Raw genomic sequence first — 26111 nt, 5'->3', positions numbered from 1 at the left:
TTCTATCTATTTGTTTTCTTTTTATTTATTATACAATTAATAAAAGCAAAAATGGCCTCTGACACTAGCTTGCTCTATTTTTTTTCTATTCTATCTGTTTTCTTTTTATTTATTATATTATTTAAAAAACCCTTGCTACGTGTACTGCGTTAAGCTAACTGAGACTTGTTATAGGACTTGTATATCATTGCTCTTTTGTTGATTTTGATTGCTTCCATTGTCCTCATTTGTAAGTCGCTTTGGATAAAAGCGTCTGCTAAATGACCAAATGTAAATGTTAATTCCAGGCTGCAACACAGGTGCAGAAGTCTTGTCTGATTCCCGTGGTCTTGTGCCGATGGTCGTCGAGGTGATGAGGTATTCGCAGGGGATCTGTCTCTGGGACGCATCTAGTTGACGTGGTCTCCGCTGACATTCAGGGCTGTAGAGGTCATCTCTAGGTGCTGATCCACCATCTGGACTGGATATGGACTGGATCCGTATGGCTACGGTGACCTCTGAATAAGAATGAAAGAGACTAATATTAGCGTAGATGCCATTCTTCTTACGATGTAACGTATACATTGGATGTTATGGGAAGTGTTCCCGGTTCCAGTTGACCTAATAAATGCAGCCTAGCAATCCTTTAACGGATCTGAATTATAGAAATGCGATGGTCTGTATGCCAGGCCTGTATGCCAGGTTAAAGAGATGGGTTTTTAATCTAGATTTAAACTGACAGAGTGTGTCTGCCTCCCGAACAACGCTAGGTAGATTGTTCCAGAGTTTGGGCGCTAAATAGGAAAAGGATCTGTCACCCGCTTGGTGCTCCTTTCTCCCATGTGGGCCTATTTGGTGACAAACTAGAGGACTTTGCCCAGCAGTTCTCAGTGGTGAAGAAACAGACGGATACAAATAAACATATCCTTCCGGTGTGACTCGGCCGCCAGCTTCAGACCACAGAAGTCCTGCTCCTCATCTGCCCACTGCCGAGGTCCCCCACTTGTGGCTGCTGCACTGGCTCTGCCACGGCCCTAGCCGGCTGCCCGGCTCCAATGGAAGGCTCCCCACAGGAAAGTGACACTGCCTGACCGCCAGCCCGGTGCTAAGAATCCCAGATGGACTTTAAAGCATTCCTGAGTCACACACACATAATCAATACATATGGCCCTCATTCTCACGACAGCTCACGAGCGCTCAGCTGTGGTGCTTACACTGCACTCACAGTCAGGTAAATGTGTCATCAACCGTCACAGACCCATCCCATTGCAGGCCCGGAGCAAGGTAGGTGTATCAATTCCTTTATGTCCAGAATCACAAGATCTGGAATGATAGTTTCTGACCTGGCAGCATCTCCTTTGTCTCACCACGATGCATCCACCACTGCTAAGTCATACAAACAAGAACTGCTGTTCCCTTGGTGCCCCTCGCACAGAGGTTGGGTGTGTGGTTTAAAGCTTTCAAATCCATCACCCTGGCTCATCAGAACAATGACTCTTTTACATGATTCAGTTCACCAGGCGCCCACCCAGGTTCAATAGCATCCTTTTCACCTCGGTGCGAGGCGAAGACGTGTCTGCCCTGCGTGCGAAGATAAGTTTTTCTGGCAAAGGATAGGATAGAGCCTGTTCCACTGCTATGCATGGTATTTCCTGACTGAAGCTCGACACAGATGCTCTGACACACAGCTGGTCCCAGGGAGTGTGCAAATATGCATTTCTCCCAGTGAACCTGATTGCACAGATGCTGTGCAAGATTGGGGAGGAAGAAGAACAAGTCTTGCTGGCTGCACCTTACTGGCCCAGCCAGACTTGGTTTTCGGAGCTCATGCTCCTCTTGACAGCCTCACCTTGGCAAATCCCCCTCAGGAACAATCTTCTTTCTCAGGGGCAGGGCACAATCTGGTACCCTCACACAGACCTCTGGAGCCTCCACATCTTGGCCCTGGATGGGATGTGAAAAGTCTAAGTTGGCTATCACCAGGAGTGATATACACTATCACTTAAGCCAAAGCACCCTCTATGAGGCAGCTGTATGCTTTGAAGTGGCATTATTTTGTTAATTGGTGTTCTTCCCAGGGCAAAGATCCACAGGAATGCACTATCAGTTTGGTTATGCCCCTCCATCTTGAAGGTGTATTTTGCCGCTAACAGCAGCACATCGCCATGCAATCAGGAAGCACACCTGATTTTTTGGTTCCTCAGAGGTGCGGTGAGATTAAATCCTCCAAGGCCATGCCTTATTCCCTCTTGAGAGCTCTCTTTGGTGCTGAAAGTTCTACAAAGAGCTCTGTTTGAGCCCTTAGATTCAGCCGTGCTCATCTCTATTAAGAGGGTTGGAGACTTACAAGTGCTCTCTGTTAGCAAAGAGTGCCTTGAGTTAGGCCCCGAATACTCTTATGTTGCCCTAAACCCTCGACCGGCAATGTGTCCAAAGATCCACCTTTTTAGAAATCAAGTGGTGAACTTGCAAGTACTTCCTCATGACGAGGCAGACCTAGCCCTATCATTAGTATGACCAGTGTGTGCTTGCTGCCTTGGAGTGCGAGGACACTCCACTATGGCTTTGCAGAGTGGCAGGCTGGGCTATACTCAATACTTTTGCAAGATTTTCAAAAGATCCCAATTTTTTTCTTGAGTATTAATGGGTACAAATAGGTAATTTTCAGGCAACTGGATGGGAGTTTCACTTGCATTCAGCACCTTACCCCTCTCTGAAATGATTAATGTGTGCTTTTTCATCCATGTGAGTTCTCCATGTCTGGGGAACCCTGGACCCCTTCCTATTCTCCAAGTCAAGTCACCTTTATTTATATAGCGCTTTATACAATACAGATAGTGTATTGTATCCAGCACTCATCAGTAGCCAATTCGGCAGAGGAATTTTGCTACCGGCCCACTACATATGCTATTGCCCTTTTCAGATGAGCCCTTGTACTTGGGTTAATTGCACTTCTGTCACGAAAACAAATTCCTCGTATGTGTAAACATACCTGGCAATAAAGCTCATTCTGATTCTGATTCTGATGTGCTGATTCCCTAACAGTAATCCCATATGATGTATTTCCGACTGTTTGGTTTCCCTGTAGGTAAACTCTCTTGTCTTCCCCCTTCTCAGGCAGGACCCACCACAGAGACTTCTTTCCACATGTGGCACTTCCTGCTTGTAAGTCCATGTGATGTATTTTCCACAGGTTAATCTCCTTTCAGCAGAATGTGGTCTCCACAGTGTTCTTTTTTTCTGCATAGGAAAACAAACACCTTTCCCCAGTGCAAATGTCTGAAAAAAAAGGCAGAAACAGCTGGAACGACCTCTTGTAAGTATGGTTTTTTACCGCTCCCTTGTAGTGGTGGGACTATGCCAAATTACTTTGTGTGTTGGGAGGGGTTATGACACGGGCACTGTGCGTTTGTTATTGGACATGCATCGGCCTGCCTGCATCTGCATTGCCAAACCTCATAACAGTTCAGCTGGTTATGGTGGTTAGTATAGAGACCCCTAGTGTCACTCCATCAACACAATGTTGAGTGAGTGACAGATAGGTAAAGTCTTTGGTTACTATTGTGTCCTGCTTTCCCTAATGAAGGGAAAGAAACAGTGCGTCCCTCCTTCAACAACACTGAACTACCCACTGAAATGGCTCCTCACCACAAACCTGAATGAATGTAACAAGCTGCATCCTTTTATACCCATATGTCTGGGAGAGTGGCAGGCAAATTCTGAATCTTTTTCTGAATCTTCAGTGGTGTTTGGGGCTCCTAAGGGCAACCTCTAGTGTCACTACATCGACACAACATCTCACTCCATCCATCAGGGAATGGAAGTTACAATAGTAACAAAGACGTTTTGTTTTTCCCCGATAAGTCAAGATCATTTGAAATATCTCAATATTGATTCTTAAAATCCGGGAATGAATATTTTATTCTATGCCAGCACTTTTTAGCTGTGATGCTAAAATCTTTGCCACCCATGGCAAAAAATATTTTACTCATTTCTGAAGTCCAAACTGAATTGAATGAAAAAAAAGGTGTGTACTGTGAAAAAAAAATATTACTACAAATCCCTCAAGGCTACAAGGATCCCCCTGCTGTACAGAAGATGTCAGATTATGTTGAACAGTGTGTCCTGTTTCTTTGATAACTGGCTGCTCACCTGGCTGAGGTTCCTTCTGTAGACTTTTCTGTTCTCAGATGACTTACAACAAGTGGCATGTAAACGGCACAGATTAATGGACAAGATAATGCAAGATCTGTCTGTGTGTGAGAGGATCTTTGATGATTGTCCAGCTCTCTGTAGTGATATGGAGATAAGTGCTGGTTCACTTCACATGGTTTATCCATCCTTAACAAAAGCGTCTAACAAAAACTGAATGCTATACCTGAGGAGCTCTGTCAATGTAAACTGTGTCTTGACTAGGATCATTATCTTCCATCTTGTTATCTTAATGGGGTACAGATAGTGTGTCTGGGCTTCTCATTTACAGATTAAAAAAACGAAAGTGTCGCTCATCAATTATTTACCTCCCACCCCACTTCTATTCTCCATTCCGTCCCGCTTGCTCTGGCATTTTGTGTTGTCTAAGCATTCAGTACGGGCCCAGGACAGGATCATATTTCAGTCCTAATCGCACAGACATCTTATCATGGGTAACGAAAATAGAGAGGACACAGGAGACCAGAGAGAGAAATAGAGACACTGAGAAAAAAAATAACAGAAGTACAGATTAGGAAACATTAACATTTGAACATATATTCATGTTCAAAAGAAAATGAAAATATGAGTAGTGCTTGCCCATTTGAAACTAAAATCAAAATTATCGGCTGTTTTGATTCATTGCCAGGGCATTGCTAAGAGAGGTTTGTTTGTGTGTTGCTACAGTGTAAGAAAAATAAAATCAGTAGAAAACTGAAAAGGTCCTGGTATTGGTAATTTTCTGTCAGGACATTTTCTGTTAAGTTCATGGACATTTTCTTTAACCCTTAAACACAACACAATATAAACTCTGGATCGGGAGCCCCCTCTAGGCTGAACACGGGAACAGGATGGCGCTCTGGACTGGATTCGGGGACTGGAGCCCTCACCTCTTCGGTGTGGCACATTCGCCATGCCATACTCAGCTCAGCCGCGGATTCAGCTCTACGTCCGGGGCGATCCTCTGCTCAGTCGCTCGGCTTTGGGGAAAAAATCATTCCTATGTCTTTTTGATAAAGTATTTTGGCACAAAGTTTGGTCAGGCCCCTTGCTACTCTGTGCCCCTCCTGGGCCTGGGCCTTTAAGCTTCCTACATCCAAAAAAGCCTAGTCATGTCTCTGTGATATTCAGATGCAGTTGTTTGACTAAGGCATGTTGCTTTGGTGATGGGTGGTTTAGTACATTACTAAGCAGGCTCCTACGGTGTTCAAGGCTGCTAGGGCATTATTAGGTGGTTTTAGGGTGTTCTTAGGTCTCTGCATACGGTTCTTGTTCCTCTTTCAATAGACTTTAGGCAGTGTGGATTCCGTACTGAATTTTACTCAAATTAAAACGATGCTGTAAGGAAAAGACTTACACATTTACACAGTATTTTGAAAATACTGTACTTGTCACGGTACGCTGTTGAGGGAACATGCTGGAGTCATGAGGAAAACGTTTAACAGTCTTTAATCAAGAAACACAGGAGATAATCCACAATGGGAGCTTGAGCCAACACACGTAGAGAACGAGTAGACCTGACAAACACAAACTGAACAGACTAGAGCCCTATTCGCACGGTGCTCTTGCACCTGGTCTGACGGATTCAGCTCTACGTCCGGGGCGATCCTCTGCTCAGTCGCTCGGCTTTGCGCTGGCTCACTGATCGTGGCAGGAAATGGCTCTCCGTCATCGGTGGGCTTGGGCTTTAGCTCTCCGCACAGTGGGTAGATGGTGGGCTGGGCTCTGGGTCCGGAGTGGGTCTGACCCGTTTCTCGCCAGAATCCACTCCACAAACGCGCCAAAATCCTCTCAAAGACCATCTTCGTACGACGGCGCTCTGCACTCAATGTTTAGACTGGCGTCGTATAACGCACAGAGCGCGTCATCCGGGTAGCTGGTGGTGCTTGCTAGCAGCTGGAACAGTCTAGTATGGTCCTCGAGAGCTTTGTCCCCCTGCTCCAGCAGGAAGAGGAGATATTCAGGGCGAAGAAGGGCATCCATCCAGGGAACACAACGGAAAAAAAAGATACTGGGAAAAACGAGGAAAACACAGAGGTAACAATTTTTGGGTCAGGTCTTCTGTCACGCTACGCTGTTGAGGGAACACGCTGGAGTCACGAGGAGACGTTTAACAGTCTTTAATCAAGAAACACAGGAGATAATCCACAATGGGAGCATGAGCCAACACACGTAGAGAACGCGTAGACCTGACAAACACAAACTGAACAGACTAGGACTTTTATACAGGGGATGATTGGGGAACACAGGTGACATCAATGGAACATAATCAAACTAAACGAGGACAGGAACATGACCAAATAAGGCAAAACAGGAACTGAAACACATGACAAAACAGGTCCAATCCTGACAGTACTTCTATCCCCCATTTCTTTTGTCAAAAATAAACATGGCACTGCCCTTACTAAGGCCAATATAATTCTCTGTGATTTCTTTGCCATTTTCATCGCTCACCAGGCACAAAATTAGGGAGTTTGTTTAAATCCCTAACCCTAAGTAACACCAAAGACTATAGAATACCCAAGACGTGTCACTTGTATAGTTTTGAATGGGGAAAAATGCAACGCTCAATATTGCCGCCCTGTCGAAGGAAGCCCCGCTTTCTGAGTAAAAGAGCCAATCGCTAAACGGCAAAGTCATTGTGTCCCTGCAGCTGCTGTTAGAAGTCCCGGTTGCTATAGAAACAGTCAGCATTTTGGTCTAGCCTGAAAAAAAGGCTTTTTTTTAACGCTATTGGAACACAAGAAGCAACATTTATGAGACAGTTGTTGTCAGATTTCACTGGTGATTTCAAATATGAAATTTAATCGTAAGCTTGGCGAACAGTTTTGGAGAATTTGATGTTAATTTCCCCATTCATAGAGAATTTCCCCATTCAAATAGATAGGAGCTGCATTTGCATGCCCGAGAGGCGTTTCAAAGATGGCCGGCGAGTGAAATGACTTGCCTTAAAGGGACTTTGGTAACACCTCTAAAAATGGGAGGAAGTTACAGAAAGAAGGCCTGCTTTGACTCTTTAAGTCCCCGACATAATTACAGCAAAGTTTCTTTTCCTTCTTCACTCAGGAGTTGAAAGAAGCAATGGTATACTGTTTTTTGAACATTTTGAGGCTGCCCACACTGCTGGAAGCACTGTTTGGAAAAATATTTAAATATGTGCTGCACGCTATTATCACAGACCCATTGTAGTTTGAAGGTATTTACAAGCCGAAATGAAGTTTACCAGAACGTTTTCTTTGATGAGCTGTTTTCAACTACCGAAAATAATTTCAAACAAACTTTGTTTTGGCCAAATTTAGTACAAAATGACATCACACCAGTCTGTTCTTCAATTTTGCTTGAAGAACATCTGGGCCTTTAGTTTCAGACAGAGATGCTAGAGAGAGACAGAATTCATTTTAATTCATTCTGAGTAGCAGTAGCAGAGTGGTGGAGTCTTTGGGATGTCTGTATTTCTGCTGATCATGTGAGAAAGGGATGTCATGGTCAGGTCCTGTCACAGCTAACAAGACAAGTCTTGATCAAATGAAGCCTTTTTGTCTTTGCCCCTCCAAGAACATAAAACCACAAAAGATAACAGAGTAAGAATTGAATAGCTGTTGTCAAAAAGAACGCTTTTAATGGCCAAATAGACAAGAGACTGTAGGTTACACCTCCCTTGTGCTCTTGCTCTATAGGTCTCTAAGGAGCGATCCAATGAGCTCTTATCTCATTCTTGGAAATGGTGAACAACACAGATGGCTTGAGTAATTCTACACCCCTCACAGTTCTTAAAAAATGGTAATGCACTGTGGCAATCTCATGTGCTAGTCTATTAGCATTAGATAATTGTCTCATTTTACTTGTCAACATTTAACCTTAACTGAGAACTCAATTTAGTCTCCTTAGCTATAAAAGAGTAACTTCTGAGTAGTAACATTTACCCTTGTTTCCATAAATGAGCATTAGTCTGATTAAATGGCAGGTGTACAGGGGTCTAAGCCTCATATCCTAGGCAGTACATATCAGTGACAGACCCAAAAGACTTCCAGTGTCCCTCACTGTAAGAAAGGTTCACAAACAGCTCCGTCAGACCGAATTACACAGCAGACAGAACCAAAATCTTTGGACATTTTCAAGAAGCCATTTACTGCTGAAGTTCAGGGAACAATGGCGTAACATGAAACCACTTTATACTGGGTCTGTACGGCTGGATGACATGGCATTAAAGTTTGATGAAACTGAAGTGGATCGGTGGGAAAGCCTGGGTAGTAAGCGTGTGTAAGGCTTGGCACTTAACAAAGAGAGATATGGATCTGAAACAGTGCCAAATGTCTGGTCTCACACATGCACAGACATGATCACACAAACTCTGCGTACCTAATGTCAGCCGATCAGTCAGCCACACGATCATTTGTATTACTGACAAATAACTATCACGTAAAATTACAGGGCATGACCTATATAATATTTAAAGCGAATTCACTTTAGTAGTCTGAAAAACAAGTTCAAACAAGACGGACATGTAAGAAAGAATAATGTAAACTCGTACTACTAATTATTACACCGCTGTTTTAAAATCTTACACGTATATTTTCTTGAATCGTAATCCAAATAATCCAACAATGTACAAAACAATTGTATACAAAGTGAAAGTAGCATAAATACTGCAATTATCTGATTTTATTTTACTTATAATTGAAAATTGAGATGCAAAATGGCACCAGTTGTATTTTTTAAGAATACAGAAGTGGCCTATTTTTTTGGCCTGTTTCCTCTTTAATTGGATAGGAAATAAGAATCAAATGGAAATGACCTGAGTTGGATTCGGAACTGTGTGAAGAAGAAAGTGTCTAGGAATCTAGGAAGTTGCTACACTCTCAATTCCAATCTTTTAACCTTCATGTTATTTCTTTCTTCATCAGCATGACAGAAATCATTCAGCTTATTATGCTGTTTTTCTCTCAAATCTACTGCAAATGGTACATGTTAATTGAGTTACTTATCTCATCCCATCTATCCTCGCAAAAAAAGAAATGTACACCATTAGTACACGCATTTTAAAATAAAGTACATATATTTTCAGTCTACATTTTCTGTACTTATCAGAGATATGAGGTAGTACTCCAGCATATGTTTTACATATCTTTTAAACGTACATATTAAAATTTACAGTAACAAATCAGCTTTAGGTGGAATAGAATAACTTAAATAGTGCATGGGTGAACCTGATCTTTTTCACTTAAAAATACTTTTATGAACTTAAAATTGGGCCAATTTACTTCCAAAAATTTTTGAAACCTTTACAAGTATGCTGCTAGTACATTGATTTGATACTTACTTCATAAGGTGTACTTGAAAAATAAACTTGAAGTTTACTTAAGTTCAATAAATTAAAATAAAAAACTTGAAGTACTGCTTTTTGTTTAGATTATAGATTCACTTGTAGCACTTCTTTCAAAGTTATCAAGCTTGGCTTCGTGAAAAAGAGCACTTAAATGTATTTCATATATGTATTTAAAAAGAGTACACTTTCATGACCATGTTTCTACATTTTAAATCAGTATGTTACAATGACTGTATCTGAACACACTTATGTACACTTTTAAAAAGTTTTTTTTTTTTCCCACAATCACTTGGACACATTTCTCTTAGAGATTGTACATTAAAGAACGTTTTAAATCATTATGTTTTAATAATTTTTTGTCATGATTTAAAGCATGCAAAGCACTTAAATGCAAAGCACTTGATTATAATTTGAAGCAGTGTGTAAGCACAACTGATTCACTTTGAAACAGGTTCCATATTTATTTATTTAAATCACATCCTTTTGCAGTATATTAATCATTACTTTTACATTTACTTTTAATGTAAACCGAGCCATATCATAATTGTGATTTTACTTCAATTAGTTATGTACACGTTAACTATTTCAAAGACAATAGAAGTAATTATAAAAATTTCACAGAGAGGTTTTTAAGTCAAAAACACCTAATATATTTTAATTTAATCACAATTAACATGCGTCACTTCCATATAAGTAATGGTAACACTTTATTTTAAGGTGTCCTTGTTACACATGTAACATGTACTTACTATTATAATAACAATTAATTATGCATAATTACATGCAAGTAACCCTAAGCCAAACCCAAATCCTAACCCTAAGCATATAGTAAGTACTTGTAGTTAATTAAAATTACTCAGTACTTAAATGCATAATTACACTGTGACAAGGACACCTTAAAGTAAAGTGTAACCTAAGTAATTTTTAAAAAGTATGCTGAAGTGTTTTTTCCCCAAAGATTGTGGACAGTAAATTAAAAGAAGTGCCGCATCTGAATAGATCAGAGCACAACTTGGTGCACCTCATGTCCAAAATACACACCTTTTGATCCAAACAAACAAATAGGATTACAGGGTTAATCAAATATTTTTTTTTTTAAAGTGTCAGTTGCTAATGGTGGAGCCACTTCTGGAGTCTCTAAAGCCAATCCTCATTTCAGACTCACTTTCTTTGATGATCAAGTGATGCCAGAGCTTTGGAAGTTCAAAAACGGCGTCTTCTTCTATATCTGTTCTCTGTGTCTCTACGATACGGATACCTCAGCTCTAGAAAGTTTCCTGTCCCAGAATCATAGATGGGGCATCCAGAAACTGTGCACTTCTCACATCTAAAATAAAGAGATTAATCCTGCAACACCTCAGGTACATTCCAGTTTGAATACTAAGCCACTCTGCTGTTTTGCAGTATAAACAGTGAGTGATCACACTGAAAATTCCAAGAAGTGCACTTCAAATACCCAGATGATACACTTATTTAAACAAATCGTTAAATTCTGTATACTTCATGCACTCAATGTTCGCAGCTTTATTTAAGTGGCATAAAGAGACTTAACTGTTGCATTGTGTGAGATTTGTTCCTGCTGGTGCAACTAATTACATTACACTTTGGTCGCATTGGTGCAACATCAAATTGGCTCAACTCTCTTTGATTACGTACTGCCATTTCTGTAGCATATGAGAAACATGAAATGGCAAACACTCCAAAAGCAGCCAGACCATGAGATCCATTTATCAGCTTGTGCTAACAGACAGAGCAGCGCAAGCTTAACAGGTGTGGTTGCAAACTGATCTCAATGTATGTTGTATTAAATGTTAACCCCTTAACTGTCACCCCCCATTTTTTAAAATAGGCATGAAAGTGCACTATCCAAACTTAAATTGTTGTAATTTATGAACACACTATACTATTTTTTATTTTATTTTATATATAATAAATATTTTACATAACAGGTTTTACGCTAAAATTGGTATAAAATTAAACCCTTATGTCTAAATAAGTTATGTTCCAAATTTGAAGTTGATATGAAAAAAATTGAGGTTCCTGTGAGATTTTATTTAGGCCGTTATACCACAAACAGCCACCGGGTGCCATCCAAACTCCATTGAATTTTTTAAATTAATTTTTCTGTCACAAATGTCTAGATTTCTCTGTATACTTATTACTTATTACTTACCACCAAATATGGATGGAATCCTGAGACTCCATTCCATTCCAATGATATGTTTGTTGTCAAGATTATAAAAAGGTTTGATTCTAAAAGACCGTAATGCATTTTGTAATATGACACTTGACACCGCCCACTAAGGGGGAGGAGACCGCCAAAACATTTTAAAGTACCATTTCCATGGTAAAGCAATGTCTGATTTCAAAATGGTTATCACAGGATGAATCTTGGGCTTCTAAGCTCTCAAATGATATATAATTTATGATGATTACTAAAAGATTTGATATAGAAAAAGGACAACAACAAAAAAGAGCGCCAAGCATCCCACAGGTGGGACGGTGACAGTTAAGGGTTTTTTTAAATGAGTAAGGGGACATAATAAGGACAGCATAATACAAATACCATAGTTAGAAAAATACTGTATATTTACAGACCTAAAGGCCATTTCTGCAGTGTGGATCAATGGATCTTGTTGATATTGATTTAATTTGATTTGGTGATAGCCCTACAGTGTCTTATTATTCTAACTGAATTTGTTGATTAAATATCAGTATTTGATATAAAAGATGATGGCATTAATAACAGGCATAACAATCAAGTCAACAATATTGTCAGAAATTAAGCATCCCCAACTAAACAAGCCAAAAAGGCGACAGTGGCAAGGAACCAAAACTCCATCGGTGACAGAAATGGAGAAAAAACCCTGGGAGAAACCAGGCTCAGTCGGGGGGCCAGTTCTTACTACAGTACGTTTCTGGATCTTGAACTCGGTAGTTCTGTTGCTGTCTACGGAGGGTCAGAAAGCGCTCTGCATTTCATCAAAAATATTTTAATTTGTGTTCTGAAGATGAACGAAGGTCTTACAGGTTTGGAACGACATGAGGGTGAGTAATTAATGACAGAATTTTCATTTTGGTGTGAACTTTCCCTTTAATTGAATAAGGTAATGCATAAATTCTCTACACACATTAACTCGTGAAGGTCAAGGAGAACACTGTTTAAAACTCCTTAAAGTATATTGAAGTCTAATGCAGAATTTTAATGTCCACATCAATAAGATAATTAAAAGTGCGAGTCAAGCAATATGATGCAGACCTTGCTTCTATGGTGGGGCAAAACTTGTGGACAGCATTTTCCTGAAAGCTGCAGTTTAAGTTGCACTGCAATTTTATTTTAAAAATGCTGAATGCTGGTGGTATTACAAAGAAATTAAAAGGCATATTTCTTTCATAGTCTATACAATTCCTTGTGAAAAGAAGTACACTTTAGCATATTTAAAAAAAAAAAGAGTACTGAATGTAATGTTTTTGGATGCATAGTTACATGTTATTTGAAATTAAATGAAAATATATTATAGTTTAAATTCATTATGCAGTTAGCTGGACTTAATGATTTTTAAGTGGGACTTAAGTACATCATAATACGTAATTTCAAAAGTACAATAGACCTTTGTCAGAGTAGCGCCATATTTAATTTTTTACAGAAATGAAAATGAGGCCGTGAGAGACAGAAGTAGTGTGTTCAGTGGATTGTACTGTTGTTTAACAACATGACAAACGTTCAGCTGACTAAACATCTTTCAAAAAAAAAAAAAAAAAATTTGTAAACAAAAACTCCATAAACTCCATTTTGAAAGTTGACTTCAGTCAATATTTGGGAGTTATCATGCTTTTCACTTTAGAATACCGATCCAAATAATTAGTAATCCCCTCTGAAGTATTTGGTAATACTTGAGTCATTATATGACCCTCACTTTAGAATTAATTATAAATTATGCATTATTCATTTTCATTGCCTTTCCTTAATCATTTCATAAATGTATATTTCAAGGTAATTATTAATTCAAAGCAGTATGAAAGTAGGGCTGTGAAAAATCACAATTATGATATGGCCTTGTTGTCATAAAAGCAATGATTAATAAACCGCAAAGGCTGTGATTTAATTAAATATGGAACCTGCAGTTTCAAAGTGAATGAGCTGTGCTTGTGCTCAAAATAGTGTTTTCAGCCAGTTACAGAGTGCAATATGTGCTCAATCCACAAAAACTCCACCTCAGAAGGTATTGTTGCTTTGTAACGGTTTGTTTATAACTTGCACTGTGAACACAGTGCACATCCAGGTAACAGAAAAGAAAGAGATGCCAGCAATTCATCCTCGATTCAAAGTGTTCTTAATGTCTTAAAGTTTCCGAAAACTTGTTAGGGACAGCAAGTTTAAAGCAACAGAAAGACAGAGGACACATGTCAGAAAGATGCCAATGTCAAAGTCTGGCGCCTTTATTTGGCTTAGCTTGAGATGTGTCTTTTCTGTATGCATATGCATAAACGTATGCTCAGCCATATGTTTCCTCACTATGTTACCAATTCAAATCAGATCTCTAACCCAATATCAAACAAAGCATGCTCATGGCAAATGATGCAAATGAGCAGAAGAGAGCCACATGCATCAGTTGTATCTTTGGGCTCACATTCTTCTTGGCTTTATGTGTGTGAATCACCAGGCAGAGAATTAGAAATCAGATGCATTTATGGGGCAAAAACTTGAAAAGTTAAAAGATTGACCAAATTTAAGAGTATGCCTGAACACTGCATAGAGCTTCAATTTAAAATAATAATAATCATTATAAATAATAATAATATAGACAGAATTCACCCCGATAACTACTCTTTTCTGTTAGAGCACTCAGTTGATTTATTGAGAAGTCAAAACGATAAAATTGCACATCCCTTTAAAAAAAAATCCCACTTATAATAAAAAGACACGTTGCATGGTGCACAGTGTCAGAAACATAAGTGTGTGGTATATTTAACACTTCCATTATTTATAATTTATTATTTATTCAAAACAGAAGCCTTGGAGAGTGACATTATACAGTATCCTATTGCCTAAATATTTGCTGCAGGCTTCAAATCTAGTGCAACCAGCCTATCATGTACTAGAGTGTGTGTTTGTGGTTATAGATTTATGTGTCTTTGTGACAGTATATCCAGCACACCAGCATCCAAATGCAACAAAGCATGCCCATGTCAGACACACACAATTAACATTTTGCCTTTTTTTTTTCGACAGCAGAGAAACATGCATGGCTCTGTATTATATACTTGAAATGTGTGTGTATGTGTGTGTTCAGGTGTTCAAATGTCCCCACAAGGATAGTAAAAACAGGTTTTTGGTCCCCATGAGTAAAACAGCTTAAATTACACTGAATTATTTACTTATTTGTGTGTGTGTGATTTTAGATACTGTGGCTATACAGCACCCTCGACTCGCCTATTATTCCATGAAGTTCATCCTTAGAAGTTCCTTACAATGGCGCTGTGCCCAGAGGGACGTATACTGTATATGACACAGAAACATCCTATAATTCTTATTCTAATCCTCATTCGAAGCTGTTAATGTCACCCATTCTAAGGCAGTCTGGCCTGGATAAGCTAATTTTGCTTCCCCTTCTCTCTCGTCACATGATGCAGAATGAGTGTGTATATGGATATGTAAGTCTAATAACGGCTACAATAATCATATTCTCAAGTTGGGCCGCAACTAATGATTATTTTGATTAATCTATTGATTATATGCTTGTCCTAAATAGGGTCGTGGGGATGCTGGAGCCTGTCCCAGCATCTTGGGCCACAGGTGTGGGCCAGTCCATCACAGGGCTCACACATATCTGGATTCATCAGAATTATGTTATCAGATTACAAAAATTAAGTACTTGTAATTTGATTATATTACATTTTAAAATGGTCATAATTAGATTACTGTTACTTTTTAACAGATTACATGATAACTTATTATTCACACAATGGCTTTTTCTTTTTTTTTCTCTTTTAATTTTTCCTTCCTGGCCATGTAAAGGTCATGTAAATAAATTTGTGATCCATGCTTCTAAATTCGGGGCCAAAAACACCTCTCGGTCAATTCGACCATGTATGAGAGAAATAATCATGCAACTTACTAAACACTGCTGATATACAGCTGTGAAACACTATGTCTTCATCATATCTGACTCATAGACAAAAATATTGAAAACCTGAAAACCTTGAATGTGTAATGTCATTGATGTTTTCACGTATATTAATGTTTGTTCATGTAATGCAGGGAGTCCTAAAGTTTTGTTTTTGTCAGCCACACCCCTTTGACCTAAAATACTCGAAGACTTGAAGATTTTAAGTTTTTTTTTTTATAATTTAACAACACGTGAATACTCAAGGTGTTGTAGACAGACCTGCTTATTTGCACATTCTATATTAATTAATTGTTGAAATTAAATAATGTTGCTACATTAATAGGGAACAGTGAACAGCCTGCAGTTAAATAATTAAATATATTTTACGTGGTGGAAGAACTATTTATTCAGTTTATTAATCGAAATTACTTGTTAATCTCTTTATTGAAAATTGCAAAACTTTGCTCTGTGTTCTGAGATTCCTATGGAGTTTGTATTTCATATTTTCTGTGTTACTTTCTTCATGTTTTTCATTTGTTTCCTTGGTTACAGATTACCCTTACCTTGTTTCTAGCTTTGTTTCTTGTTATCCTGTGTATTTATAGCCCTCCGTTTCTTTCAGCTTATGTCTAAATGTGTTTTGGTACCGTTTGCTGTATCCTTGCTCTGTTGTCTTCCTCTTGTTTTGATTCTGGATTACTTTTCTATTCAAAGCCTGCAGTTAGAGTCACACTGCAACTCATCTTCTTCCTGCAGCTGTAACAGCACTACAGTGACCACTGCTACTATAACCTGTATAACACACAGCCTTGAATGGCTTGCTTCTTTCATTCCTAGGCATTTTTGCTAGTTATGACTAATCTATTCCTTGCCTGAAAATGTCCAATAAGAGGAGGTTACTGAGATAAATTAATTAGTAGTTATTTGGTCATTTCTTTTTTAGATCACTTATACGCAGGGGGGGATCTTTCCCTAATAAAATCTGAAATATTGAGTACTGAGTTTTTTTTAACCTATTCTAATGTTACCTGTATATTATATTTTAAAATTCAGCTAAGAAAAAGATAATTTAACAAGATGAATGCTGCAGCAGTACATTAATATAAATCCTGAAGTTCTCAGAGGTTATTTTCACCCCAATCGATAGTGCCACTTGTGTTTGTAGGACAAGAGAGTGAGTTTGCAGTGTGGGACGAGAGACAGTGTCAAGGCAAGGCAAGTTTATTTTATTTTCATAAAGTTTATAAATAATTTCATACACAATGGTAATTCAAGGTGCTTTACATAAAAAATATTTTAAATAATAATAAAATAATCATAACAGATGATCACTTAAAAATTGGGTAACACTTTATTTTATGGACCAATTCTCACTGTTAACTAGCATGCATATTACTAGCATATTGGCTGTTTATTAGTACTTATAAAGCATATATTAATATGCCTTATTCTGCATGACCACATTTTAGATCCCTTAACCCATACCTAAACTTAACAGTAGTTAATAGTTACTCATAGTAAAAACTGGACCTTAAAATAAAGTGTGATCAAAAATGGATTTAAAAAAAATTATTGAAAACAATAAGAAGAAAGGAGAAGAATAAGTGGATGATGCAGTGCATCAGTGGGTAGCATTCTGTAAATGCACAGCAAAACAGAGTTGTTTTATTCAGATGTGTTATTGGATTTTAATGTGGCTTCTGTTGGAGAGCATCTGATCTTTTCTGGAATCTGATTCCACCTTGATAGACGCAGACATAAGCTGTGTGTTATCTGAAGGTTTTAGATTCAGTGCACAGGAGCTGCTCCTGTTTTGTGGTTTGCTCATGACACAAATGATCTGCTGTCACTAAGGTATAAAAGCTACTGTCTGTTAATTAAGATTTGACAGAGGAATTTGGACTCTTGTTGTGTCAAGTGCGATAAAACTTGATATTACTTTAATCACTGTTGCTATGGTTACAGGTTATAGTCACAAATAGAATATAAACTGACTTCCATTGCATGTATTCAAGCCTCTATTTTAAGCTGTTGTGTGAACAGGACATTTTGAGACTCACACCTGTTAGTAAATGTGCATGTCAATCCCAAACACTGGCACATGTGAATGTAGAAAATGAGTGTTCATATTGAGATATTCTGCAAGAACCCGTGAAACCTGCATTAATCCACCAGACTGGCAGACAAAATTAAACATAATTTACCTTAGCCTGAAATTCAACAGCACTCACTGTGTAAATAATTGAACACAAATGGGTTTGAACGTTATTTTGTTTAGAGGGCACACCTGAGGCCAGGACAGTAGACTGTGCAGGCGAGAAAACTTGAATATTTATTTTATGGGTTCCATTTGGTGGGATGAAAGGATGAATAGCATGTTTACCTTGCAGCCTTCACAGGCACTGACACCATAGTGGTACCCCGAGGACTTGTCATCGCAGACGAAGCAAGGTTTGTAGATACGAGGAGGGGGTAGAGGTGATGGAGGACTGGGGACCAATTCCTCAGAACTGGTGCTCTGAGTCTCAATGGCTGTAGAGAGACAAAAAACATAACTGGTGATGATTGAGATGAAAACTCGAGTCTGAGAAAAATATAAAAAAAAATTCAATTTTATATATTTTTATTTTTTTTAGCATTAGTATTACAGCATAAGGTTGCAACATTAAGCTGAACTAAAAAGGAGGGGTCAGAATACATTTGAATGTGCTATGAAAATAATAACAAATAAGATGGTGAGTATTGCTACTAAAACATTTTAATAAACATAAATAATCGAACACAAAAGTCCCCCCCCCCCCACACACAATGACTGACAATGATTTATACATTTATAAGCAACAAAATCATTGCAAATACACTGTAAATATTTAATATATTGCCCAGCTGTAGCTGACAGCTATGCTTCTGAATTATTAAAGTTGGTTTATAGGACAAGATAGACTGATTTCAATCTGTCGTATCTTGATGGAATCATAGTAGCACATGGCTGATAGCCACAAATCAAAAAGCAGGCTTCTAAACAGCGCTCCGTCTCTATGATCCAAAGCAACAAGACTTGCTCGGATTGATTTTTTAACGCACTTCTGAGCACATCAGTTTAGTAAACAACATTACTGAGGACAAACGACTGTCTTATTTGAGAGAGTAACAGGATAAAGAGACTACGCTTATTGTCAGTGGACGAGATTGATTCCTCAAGCAAAGAACGCTGTGTTGAGTAGTTGTGTTTGTGTGTGCAGAATAACAAGGGCATGTCGTTGAAGCTGAATTAGCCTCAGGCTTAAGAAGTTTAATTTTCCGAGAGACCTTGACCTGGGTACGTGTTTACATTTGATTCAGCAGTTTTAGGAGTATGAAGATCTTTTAAATGCTCTTTATACTCGACAACCTTCAAAACAAAGAGATCTGTTTTCTTCTTTGGGAAAACAGATGCCTTTGTAGATAATAAAAAGTCTTTTATAAGCCTTTGTTTCAATATTTTTTATAAGTTTCAAACTGAAATATAACTTTCAACAGCACTAAAGTTTAGGGATGTCAGCTGTTGATGAGCCCTAGAGACAGATCCCCTACGAAGACTGTGTCAACTAGACGGCCATCGGGACAAGACCACGGGAACCAGACGAGTCCTCTGCACAATCTGACTTGTGTTGCAGCCTGGAATTAAACCACACCATGCTGGTTTCGTCTGGCCAGAGGAGAACTGAGCCTGGTTTCTCCCAAGGGTTTTTCTCCATTCTGTCACCGATGGAGTTTTGGTTTCTTGCCGCTGTCACCTTTGGCTTGCTTAGTTGGGGATGCTTGACTGATTGCACAGAAACTATTGGAAGAGAGTTGAACTGGATGATGACATCACTGAATCATCAATGAACTGACTTTAGCTGGAAAAATTACCCTGTTATTGTCCTCTTGCATTATTGACAAAAAAAGCTGCTTTGACACAATCTGTATTGTATAAAGCACTATACAAATAAAGGTGACTTGACTTGACTTGCAAAGAGTGGTCCTTATCCTCCAAATGAACCTCCACAGCAGATGGAGTCCAGGACTATCATGCACACCAGTCCATCAAATTATGTTTATAGTGTTTCTCCACTCAATGAGCCATAGCTGTACTGAAGTCAGTGCAGCAATGACAGATAACTGCTTACTTGTTCTTTGCAAGTATCTACTATGTTAGATACTTTAAGCTATTTTTGCTACATTAAGTGTTCATTAACATGAATAGCTATATTCAGCACATCCATCCATCTTAAATGCAAACTCCACATAGAAAGGCCGACGGCAGCACATTTATAACAAAATCATAATTGTAGCACTGTAGGCAAAAAAACACAATTCTTCCATTATAACTCTGGGTTATTACACCAGAGAGAAGAAGAAAGATGACATCTGCAGAATATAAATAATCATTCTTACATTTCACTCATTACTGTTTATTTGAAACGCAATGCATAGACGAGAGGTTCAGGCCACCTGCGGACGCATATGAGGCACATAAAGGCATTTCCATTTACTCTTTCTGGTGGCAGGCTACATTCACCACATGAGGTGCATAGGAACCTCTCTCCATTTTCTGGGTGATTAAATCTCATCGAAGTGGCCGGGCGACTTCCCGCATGCTAACATGCACAGAGCAGCCAGTAGATGAGTAAAGGACAATGACAGACAGGCCAGAAAGAGGGCAGCAGAAACGGTGAGCTGTGCGGTTACAGAAAGTCTCATGACTTGTCTCACTGAACTCTTACCCTCTGGCTGAACCCACCGCAGGGTCAAACAGGAAACTCTCACACCCATTCCAGACTATTCACTCAATGGGGTGAAAATAAACTGAAAACAGCACTGCTGATGCACACAGTCAACCCAGAGACAGGTCTGACTGGTCGACTGCCACGGAAAGAGAGAGAGAATGGGAATGAGAATAACAATTCTGAAGGAATGTGCACAGGATCCTATTGGAATTTCTACCAACCAATCCTAAAGGGATTTCCAAATGGATCCAGATGGGAATTGCAGATGTGGATAATACAAAAAAAATAAAAAAACTAAAAAAAAATTCAGTTCAGTCCTGAGAGGATTTCTGGTATAGGATATACCCAATAGGATAAAATGCTTCTGCAGGACACTGAAAGGAATTTAAATGAACTTAAAACTACCACAGTTAAAGCAAGTTATTATTTTAATACAATACTATTACTATTACACTAGTATACTACTATTAGAATTGTACTAGTAATATAATACTATTATTTTAAGATTTATTAACTACCAATAAGCAGTGAAGTGTCCAGATTAATAAATGTTATTTTTATTCTTATAATTTTATTAAGCTATTTTATTTTCAATTTGCATATATCAAGGTCACAAATTAGGCACGGCTCAGGGTAAAAATTCCACTTAAAGTAACATAGTAACATATGGGGCTCCGTTATGGGGGATGCAGAGTATGCTGGGCATATGGGCCCAGGACGCTAGGGGGCCCCAAATCACGACTTTGGTCGATTATTTTTTTTTTTTTTAATAATTAAAAATAAATATTTTTTTTACATACAAGAACACGTTAACTAATAAAATAGCAGTAAAATAAAATTTAAAAATTAAATTATAGAAAGTAAGAAGTGAATGTGAGCAAGCTCTCATCACTTCAAAATACAGCGCATGACGTTAACCGGCAACCGCACAAAAAATAACACGATGGATGGAAAGAAACACCTGTCAGGAGCACCAAAGCCAAAACGTAAAAAAAAACTAGAGATGAATACATTAAAAGAATGAAAGTTTGCCTTACGAACTGGGTTCTTACAAATCAGAATAAACAAAATATTGGAGATGATTGTAGTGACAGACAGGGACAGACTGAACATGCTAATTGTTATGGCCTCAGTGCGGACACTAGCAGCGAAACGGGACAGCAGATTAGCATAGGGTGACCATACGTCCTCTTTTCCATGTACATGTCCTCTTTTTGGAGCTAAAAAAATGCATCCGGCCGGGATTTCTTAATCGTCCAAAATGTCCGGGATTTGGCTGTTTTCTTAATCCCGCTGCCACTGAATCTCTGACCATTGCCGCCTGCTCCCGCAACATGTGTTTTGCTCCCGCGATTTTCATGTCCTCCACTCCTTTAAACATTCTAATATTGTACATAATTTTGCCACATCAGGGAGCCGCTCTCAGTATGAGGAGTATTTAAATCCCTTTTGAATGAGCACTGAAAACACATCTCTTTCATCTTTATTTGACCCTCTAACTCTAGCACTCTCTATTCTAATGCTAATTGTAATTTTATCTGCTTGTTTTTTTTTTATTCTAACTACTTGTTTTATTTAAAAAGAAAAAATTTGCCTTTAACACTAGCATTCTCTGTTCTTACTTTCTACTTATTTTCTTTTTATTTATTATAAATAATGACCTTCTAACACTAGCATAACACAGCATAGAACACTAGCATTCTAACACTTTTTCTATTCAAACTTGTTTTGTTTTTATTTATTATAAAAACAAAACAAGCAAACAAACACACACACACAAATACCTTTAGGTGAACCCCCCCCCCACACACACTGTCCTCTTTTTGGAAAAATAAAATATGGTCACCCTATAAACCAGGGCACCAGGACACCCAACTTCAGTTCAAACAAACGGTGTTTATGCAATGCTTATGACACCATAAGCAGTGAACTCAACACCAGATTTGAAAATCTGGGGAATATTCAGAGAAATTTCGTTTCATTTTGCATATGAGTGAAATGTCAAAGGAGGATTTAGAAGAATCCGCAAGGTGCTGTGCAGCAACGTCGCGGGATGTGTCGAACGACCTAATTCAAGAAGTCTAGTGCAAGCGGCCTTCTATATGCGTGCAAAACCGCAATTGAAAAACTTAACTTCATTCTTCAGAGAAACCTTGAATCATTATTCCCGAATTTGGTTGTTCTATTAAGAGTGTTCCTTACCATGCATGTCACAGTGGCCTCTGCAGAGAGGTCATTCAGTAAACTAAAACTTATAAAAAATGATCTGCAATCTGATCTGGCACTCATATCAATAGAGCACGCAGTTGCACGATCCACGCCCTTTGATGAAATGTTAGAAAAATGGGCAAGCATGAAAACAAGACGTGTTCAAATTTAATTGTATGTTACCTTTATGTCTGAAAAGTTTAGGACAAGAAACTCTTTTTGCTGGCTACCAGTTCTTTTTTAATGTATAATAAGACTGCAGAGTTAAAACTTCTGTTCCGCTATTCAGTTAAGCTTGTTACGGTGTTTAGCTGCTTGTGTTTTTATATTTCTTATTGCTACTGCCTAGATTGTAATATCGTACTGAGAATAGAAATGAAAACAAATACAACAAACAAATCATTACAAATAATTTTAACTGTTAAACATTATTTTTGTAATGATGATTAAAAAAAACAATGAAATAAATAATAAGGGTTGTATAGTAGACTAGTTAAAACTGCAATGATAGACAGAAGCACGGTTATATATTTATGTAAACAAGTCTAGGAACAATCACAGTGTTTGTTAGTACATCTTTGTCCGCTTGGTATGTGTCTTCTGAAATGTGCCTCTGTAATTATACCTCTTTTGTTCTGTATGCCATACAAAACAAAAGCAAATGTTTCCATAGTGGCAACTCACCAGAATACATGAGATACTTAACATAACTGAATGCAAAAAAAATAAACACAAGTATAACCACATGGAAAAAAGAAAAAAAAGACAAATGGAGAGAGGGAGAGAGAGAGGGAGAGAGAGAGAGGAGTGACAGGCATTTCCTGTTCGTCCCTGAGAGAATGTTCCTGAAGTCTGAACTCTCTGAGGGAGAATATAGTTACGTGATCATAGCTTAAACAAAACATATTTAGAGGTGTTTGGTCAACATTTGAACTAACTGAAAATTAGTTTGGTTTTGGTATGAGTTATCAGGTGTCTTGTGAGGGTGTGCTGTTACTTCTCTTAAGTGATCAGACTTTTTACCTGGTGAACAATAAGACCACATATTTAACTGAAGGAAGGTCTAAGCTAGAGATCAGAATATCATAGAAACTTTATGGTGGACTCTGCTGACCTGGGTTATCTAGCAACACTCTTGAAACTGCCCACAACAAGCATTTTGTTTTGCATGTGCAAACAGAAATCTAGTTTTTGATTACAGTCCTGCACATATTTAAGCTCTATATCAATACAATTAGTACGTAAGACCACATACATACAAACAAATGCACATGCCTACTTGCTTAAATAACATCCAGTAGACCAAAGTTCGAGGAAACAGTCTCATGCAGCATACACCACATTAGAAGCAGCTTTGCACGAGTCTTGCACAAGTTTTTTATAAGCTTTTAAAGTAGTGAAAAGCAATTAAATATTGTATAATAAAACATTATAGGTCATTTCACAGTTGAAATATTTAACCCTGGGTCATTCTAAACCATGGGAAAACTTAATACCGTGTTATCTTGCTTCACATTTCACACTGCTCACAATTTACCCAGGGTTAACAATTAATCCTGGTATTCATAAGCTGACATTTCACACTGTATGTCCCTAGCACTGTGCATCCTCGTATTATATATTGCTGACTGTAATATCAATGGAATTTTCAGTAGACTATAAAGGTAAGAATGAAACGGGCTCTTTTTCACTCCTGACGTGCTTTCCTTCACCATTTAAACAACTATTTTAGACAATGTGCAGTATTTCCATGACTCTCTACAGTATGTGAATATGAGGCACGTGATTAGGTGTCTGTTGCTAAATATCTAGCTGTAACATTCTAACACCGCATCGTTTCACTCTGTACAAGTTCGGCTCCACAATAAAGGATTAACACCGCAAAAGTGGTGCTATCCCTGCTCTGGAGGAGGGTTTCATAACCCCGGGTAAAAAGTGGTGCTAACCCTGCTTCTAAGTGTGAAACGTTTCTCTACCCGGAGTTAAAAGCGGTGTTTTGAATGACAATAACCTGGGGTTAAGCGCAGTGTGAAAAGCCCTTATGTCTAATGTTGAAAATAATATGAGAAGTAGAAAGCATGAGTGCCCTTGTGAAAAAGAAGTACACTTTACCATAATGTTAAAAAAGAACATTTATTTCAGAAATAATATACTTTAAAAGAATATACATTCGGACACTACTTTGCTGTCACAACTGCTACTGTGGAGGAACGAAGGAGCGCCAAGACGAAGGAGTTGAAGGAAAACAGTCTTTAATGATCCAAACTGGAGGGAAACACAGGGTAGCCAGGAGACACACACATGTAGCATCGGGATTAGACGTTTAACACAGCACGCTAGACACAGGAAACACTGGGCTTAAGTACACGACTAAACGAGGGGATGACGAGACACACCTGGACTCAAAGAAACACAATAGGAACAGGAACAGGAAGGAAACCATATATGGGCACGTCACACACAAGAGAAAACTAGGTCATGGAAGGCATATGGGGAGAAAATCACAACACAGACAGTCCATATTTCTGACATATCGCCCCCCTCCCGGAAGGCGTGTCCTCTCGCTGAAGAAACAACAGAAGGAGGGACGGTTGGGAACTTGGGAGGAGGCTCAGGAGAACGACGGCCACCCGGGAGGGGGCCAGCAGACAGAGTCCAGGGCGGATCAGACGGAGGGAGGAACTTGGAGGATGCGGCGCCAGGTGGGACCCAGCCCACAGCCATAATGCCATGGAGGAGGAAGGGCTGACAATTGGCGGCGGAGGAGCCCAAGGTGGAGACGTAGAGCCGATGAGCCAGGGTGACGAAGAGGATCCGGAGGGCCGAGGTGGAACTGATGGCTCCGGTGACCGATGCGAAGGCGGGGATCCGGAAGGCCGCGGAGGAGCCGGAGCGACAGAGGACTGAGGGGCTTAACTTAGGGACAGGAGCCCTCTCTGGGCTGGACGTGGGAACAGGTGCCCTCTCTGGGCTAAACTCAGGAACGGGAGGGACAGAGGTCACCGACGGAGGAGGGAGGAAAGGGGGCAGGTCGGTATATAAGTCAATTAAGTTTTCCTCCGCTTTCCCTTCACCCAAATCCCTTCTCAGCTCACCCTCAGCCACGGTGCAGGGGGTGGAGCTCCTCTCCGCGCTCACTCTGTCCATGGCTTTCTCCCTCGTGGCGGGCGTTGTAGCCGGCTCTCACATCTGGTCTGACATCATCAGCAGCTCCAGCACTGCAGCGATCGTCAGCTCTGTCGCTCCTTGAAGCGATGGCTCGTCGGTCGCGGCGGGCTCGGGCTCTCCGTCATCGGTGGGCTCGGGCTTAAGCTCCATACCGCGGGGAGATGGTGGCCTGGGCTCTGGGTCAGGAGTGGCACTGGCGATAAGCTAGCCATGGTGGAGCCGCTGGGTCGATGGGCCGAGGCGGAGTCCGGGGCTTAAGAGGTTGGAGGCGGAGGCCAGGGATTCTGCAACCACTGTGACGATGGAGGATGGCAGACCCACGGAGCTCGCACCGAACTGATGGTGGGCTGAGGGCGAGCAGAGGGGCTGCCAGACGAC

At 39.4% G+C, this 26111-nt stretch overlaps 1 protein-coding gene across 1 annotated transcript in view; it reads right to left on the bottom strand.

Annotated features, from left to right (window-relative positions):
- LOC107719850 (retinoic acid receptor beta-like) overlaps positions 1-26111 on the bottom strand; it is a 92097-nt gene that overhangs the window by 58338 nt on the left and 7648 nt on the right. The window contains exon 2 of the mRNA XM_016527388.1: positions 17990-18138. Coding sequence (XP_016382874.1) covers positions 17990-18138 — 149 coding nt within the window. The remainder of the gene's footprint in view (positions 1-17989; positions 18139-26111) is intronic.

This window comes from Sinocyclocheilus rhinocerous, unplaced genomic scaffold (assembly GCF_001515625.1).
Source record: "Sinocyclocheilus rhinocerous isolate Xijiao unplaced genomic scaffold, SAMN03320098_v1.1 scaffold1563, whole genome shotgun sequence".
Classification (NCBI taxonomy): Eukaryota; Metazoa; Chordata; class Actinopteri; order Cypriniformes; family Cyprinidae; genus Sinocyclocheilus; species Sinocyclocheilus rhinocerous.
The sequence above is the reverse complement of the archived record's forward strand: the minus strand, read 5'-3'. Positions and strand labels throughout refer to the sequence as shown.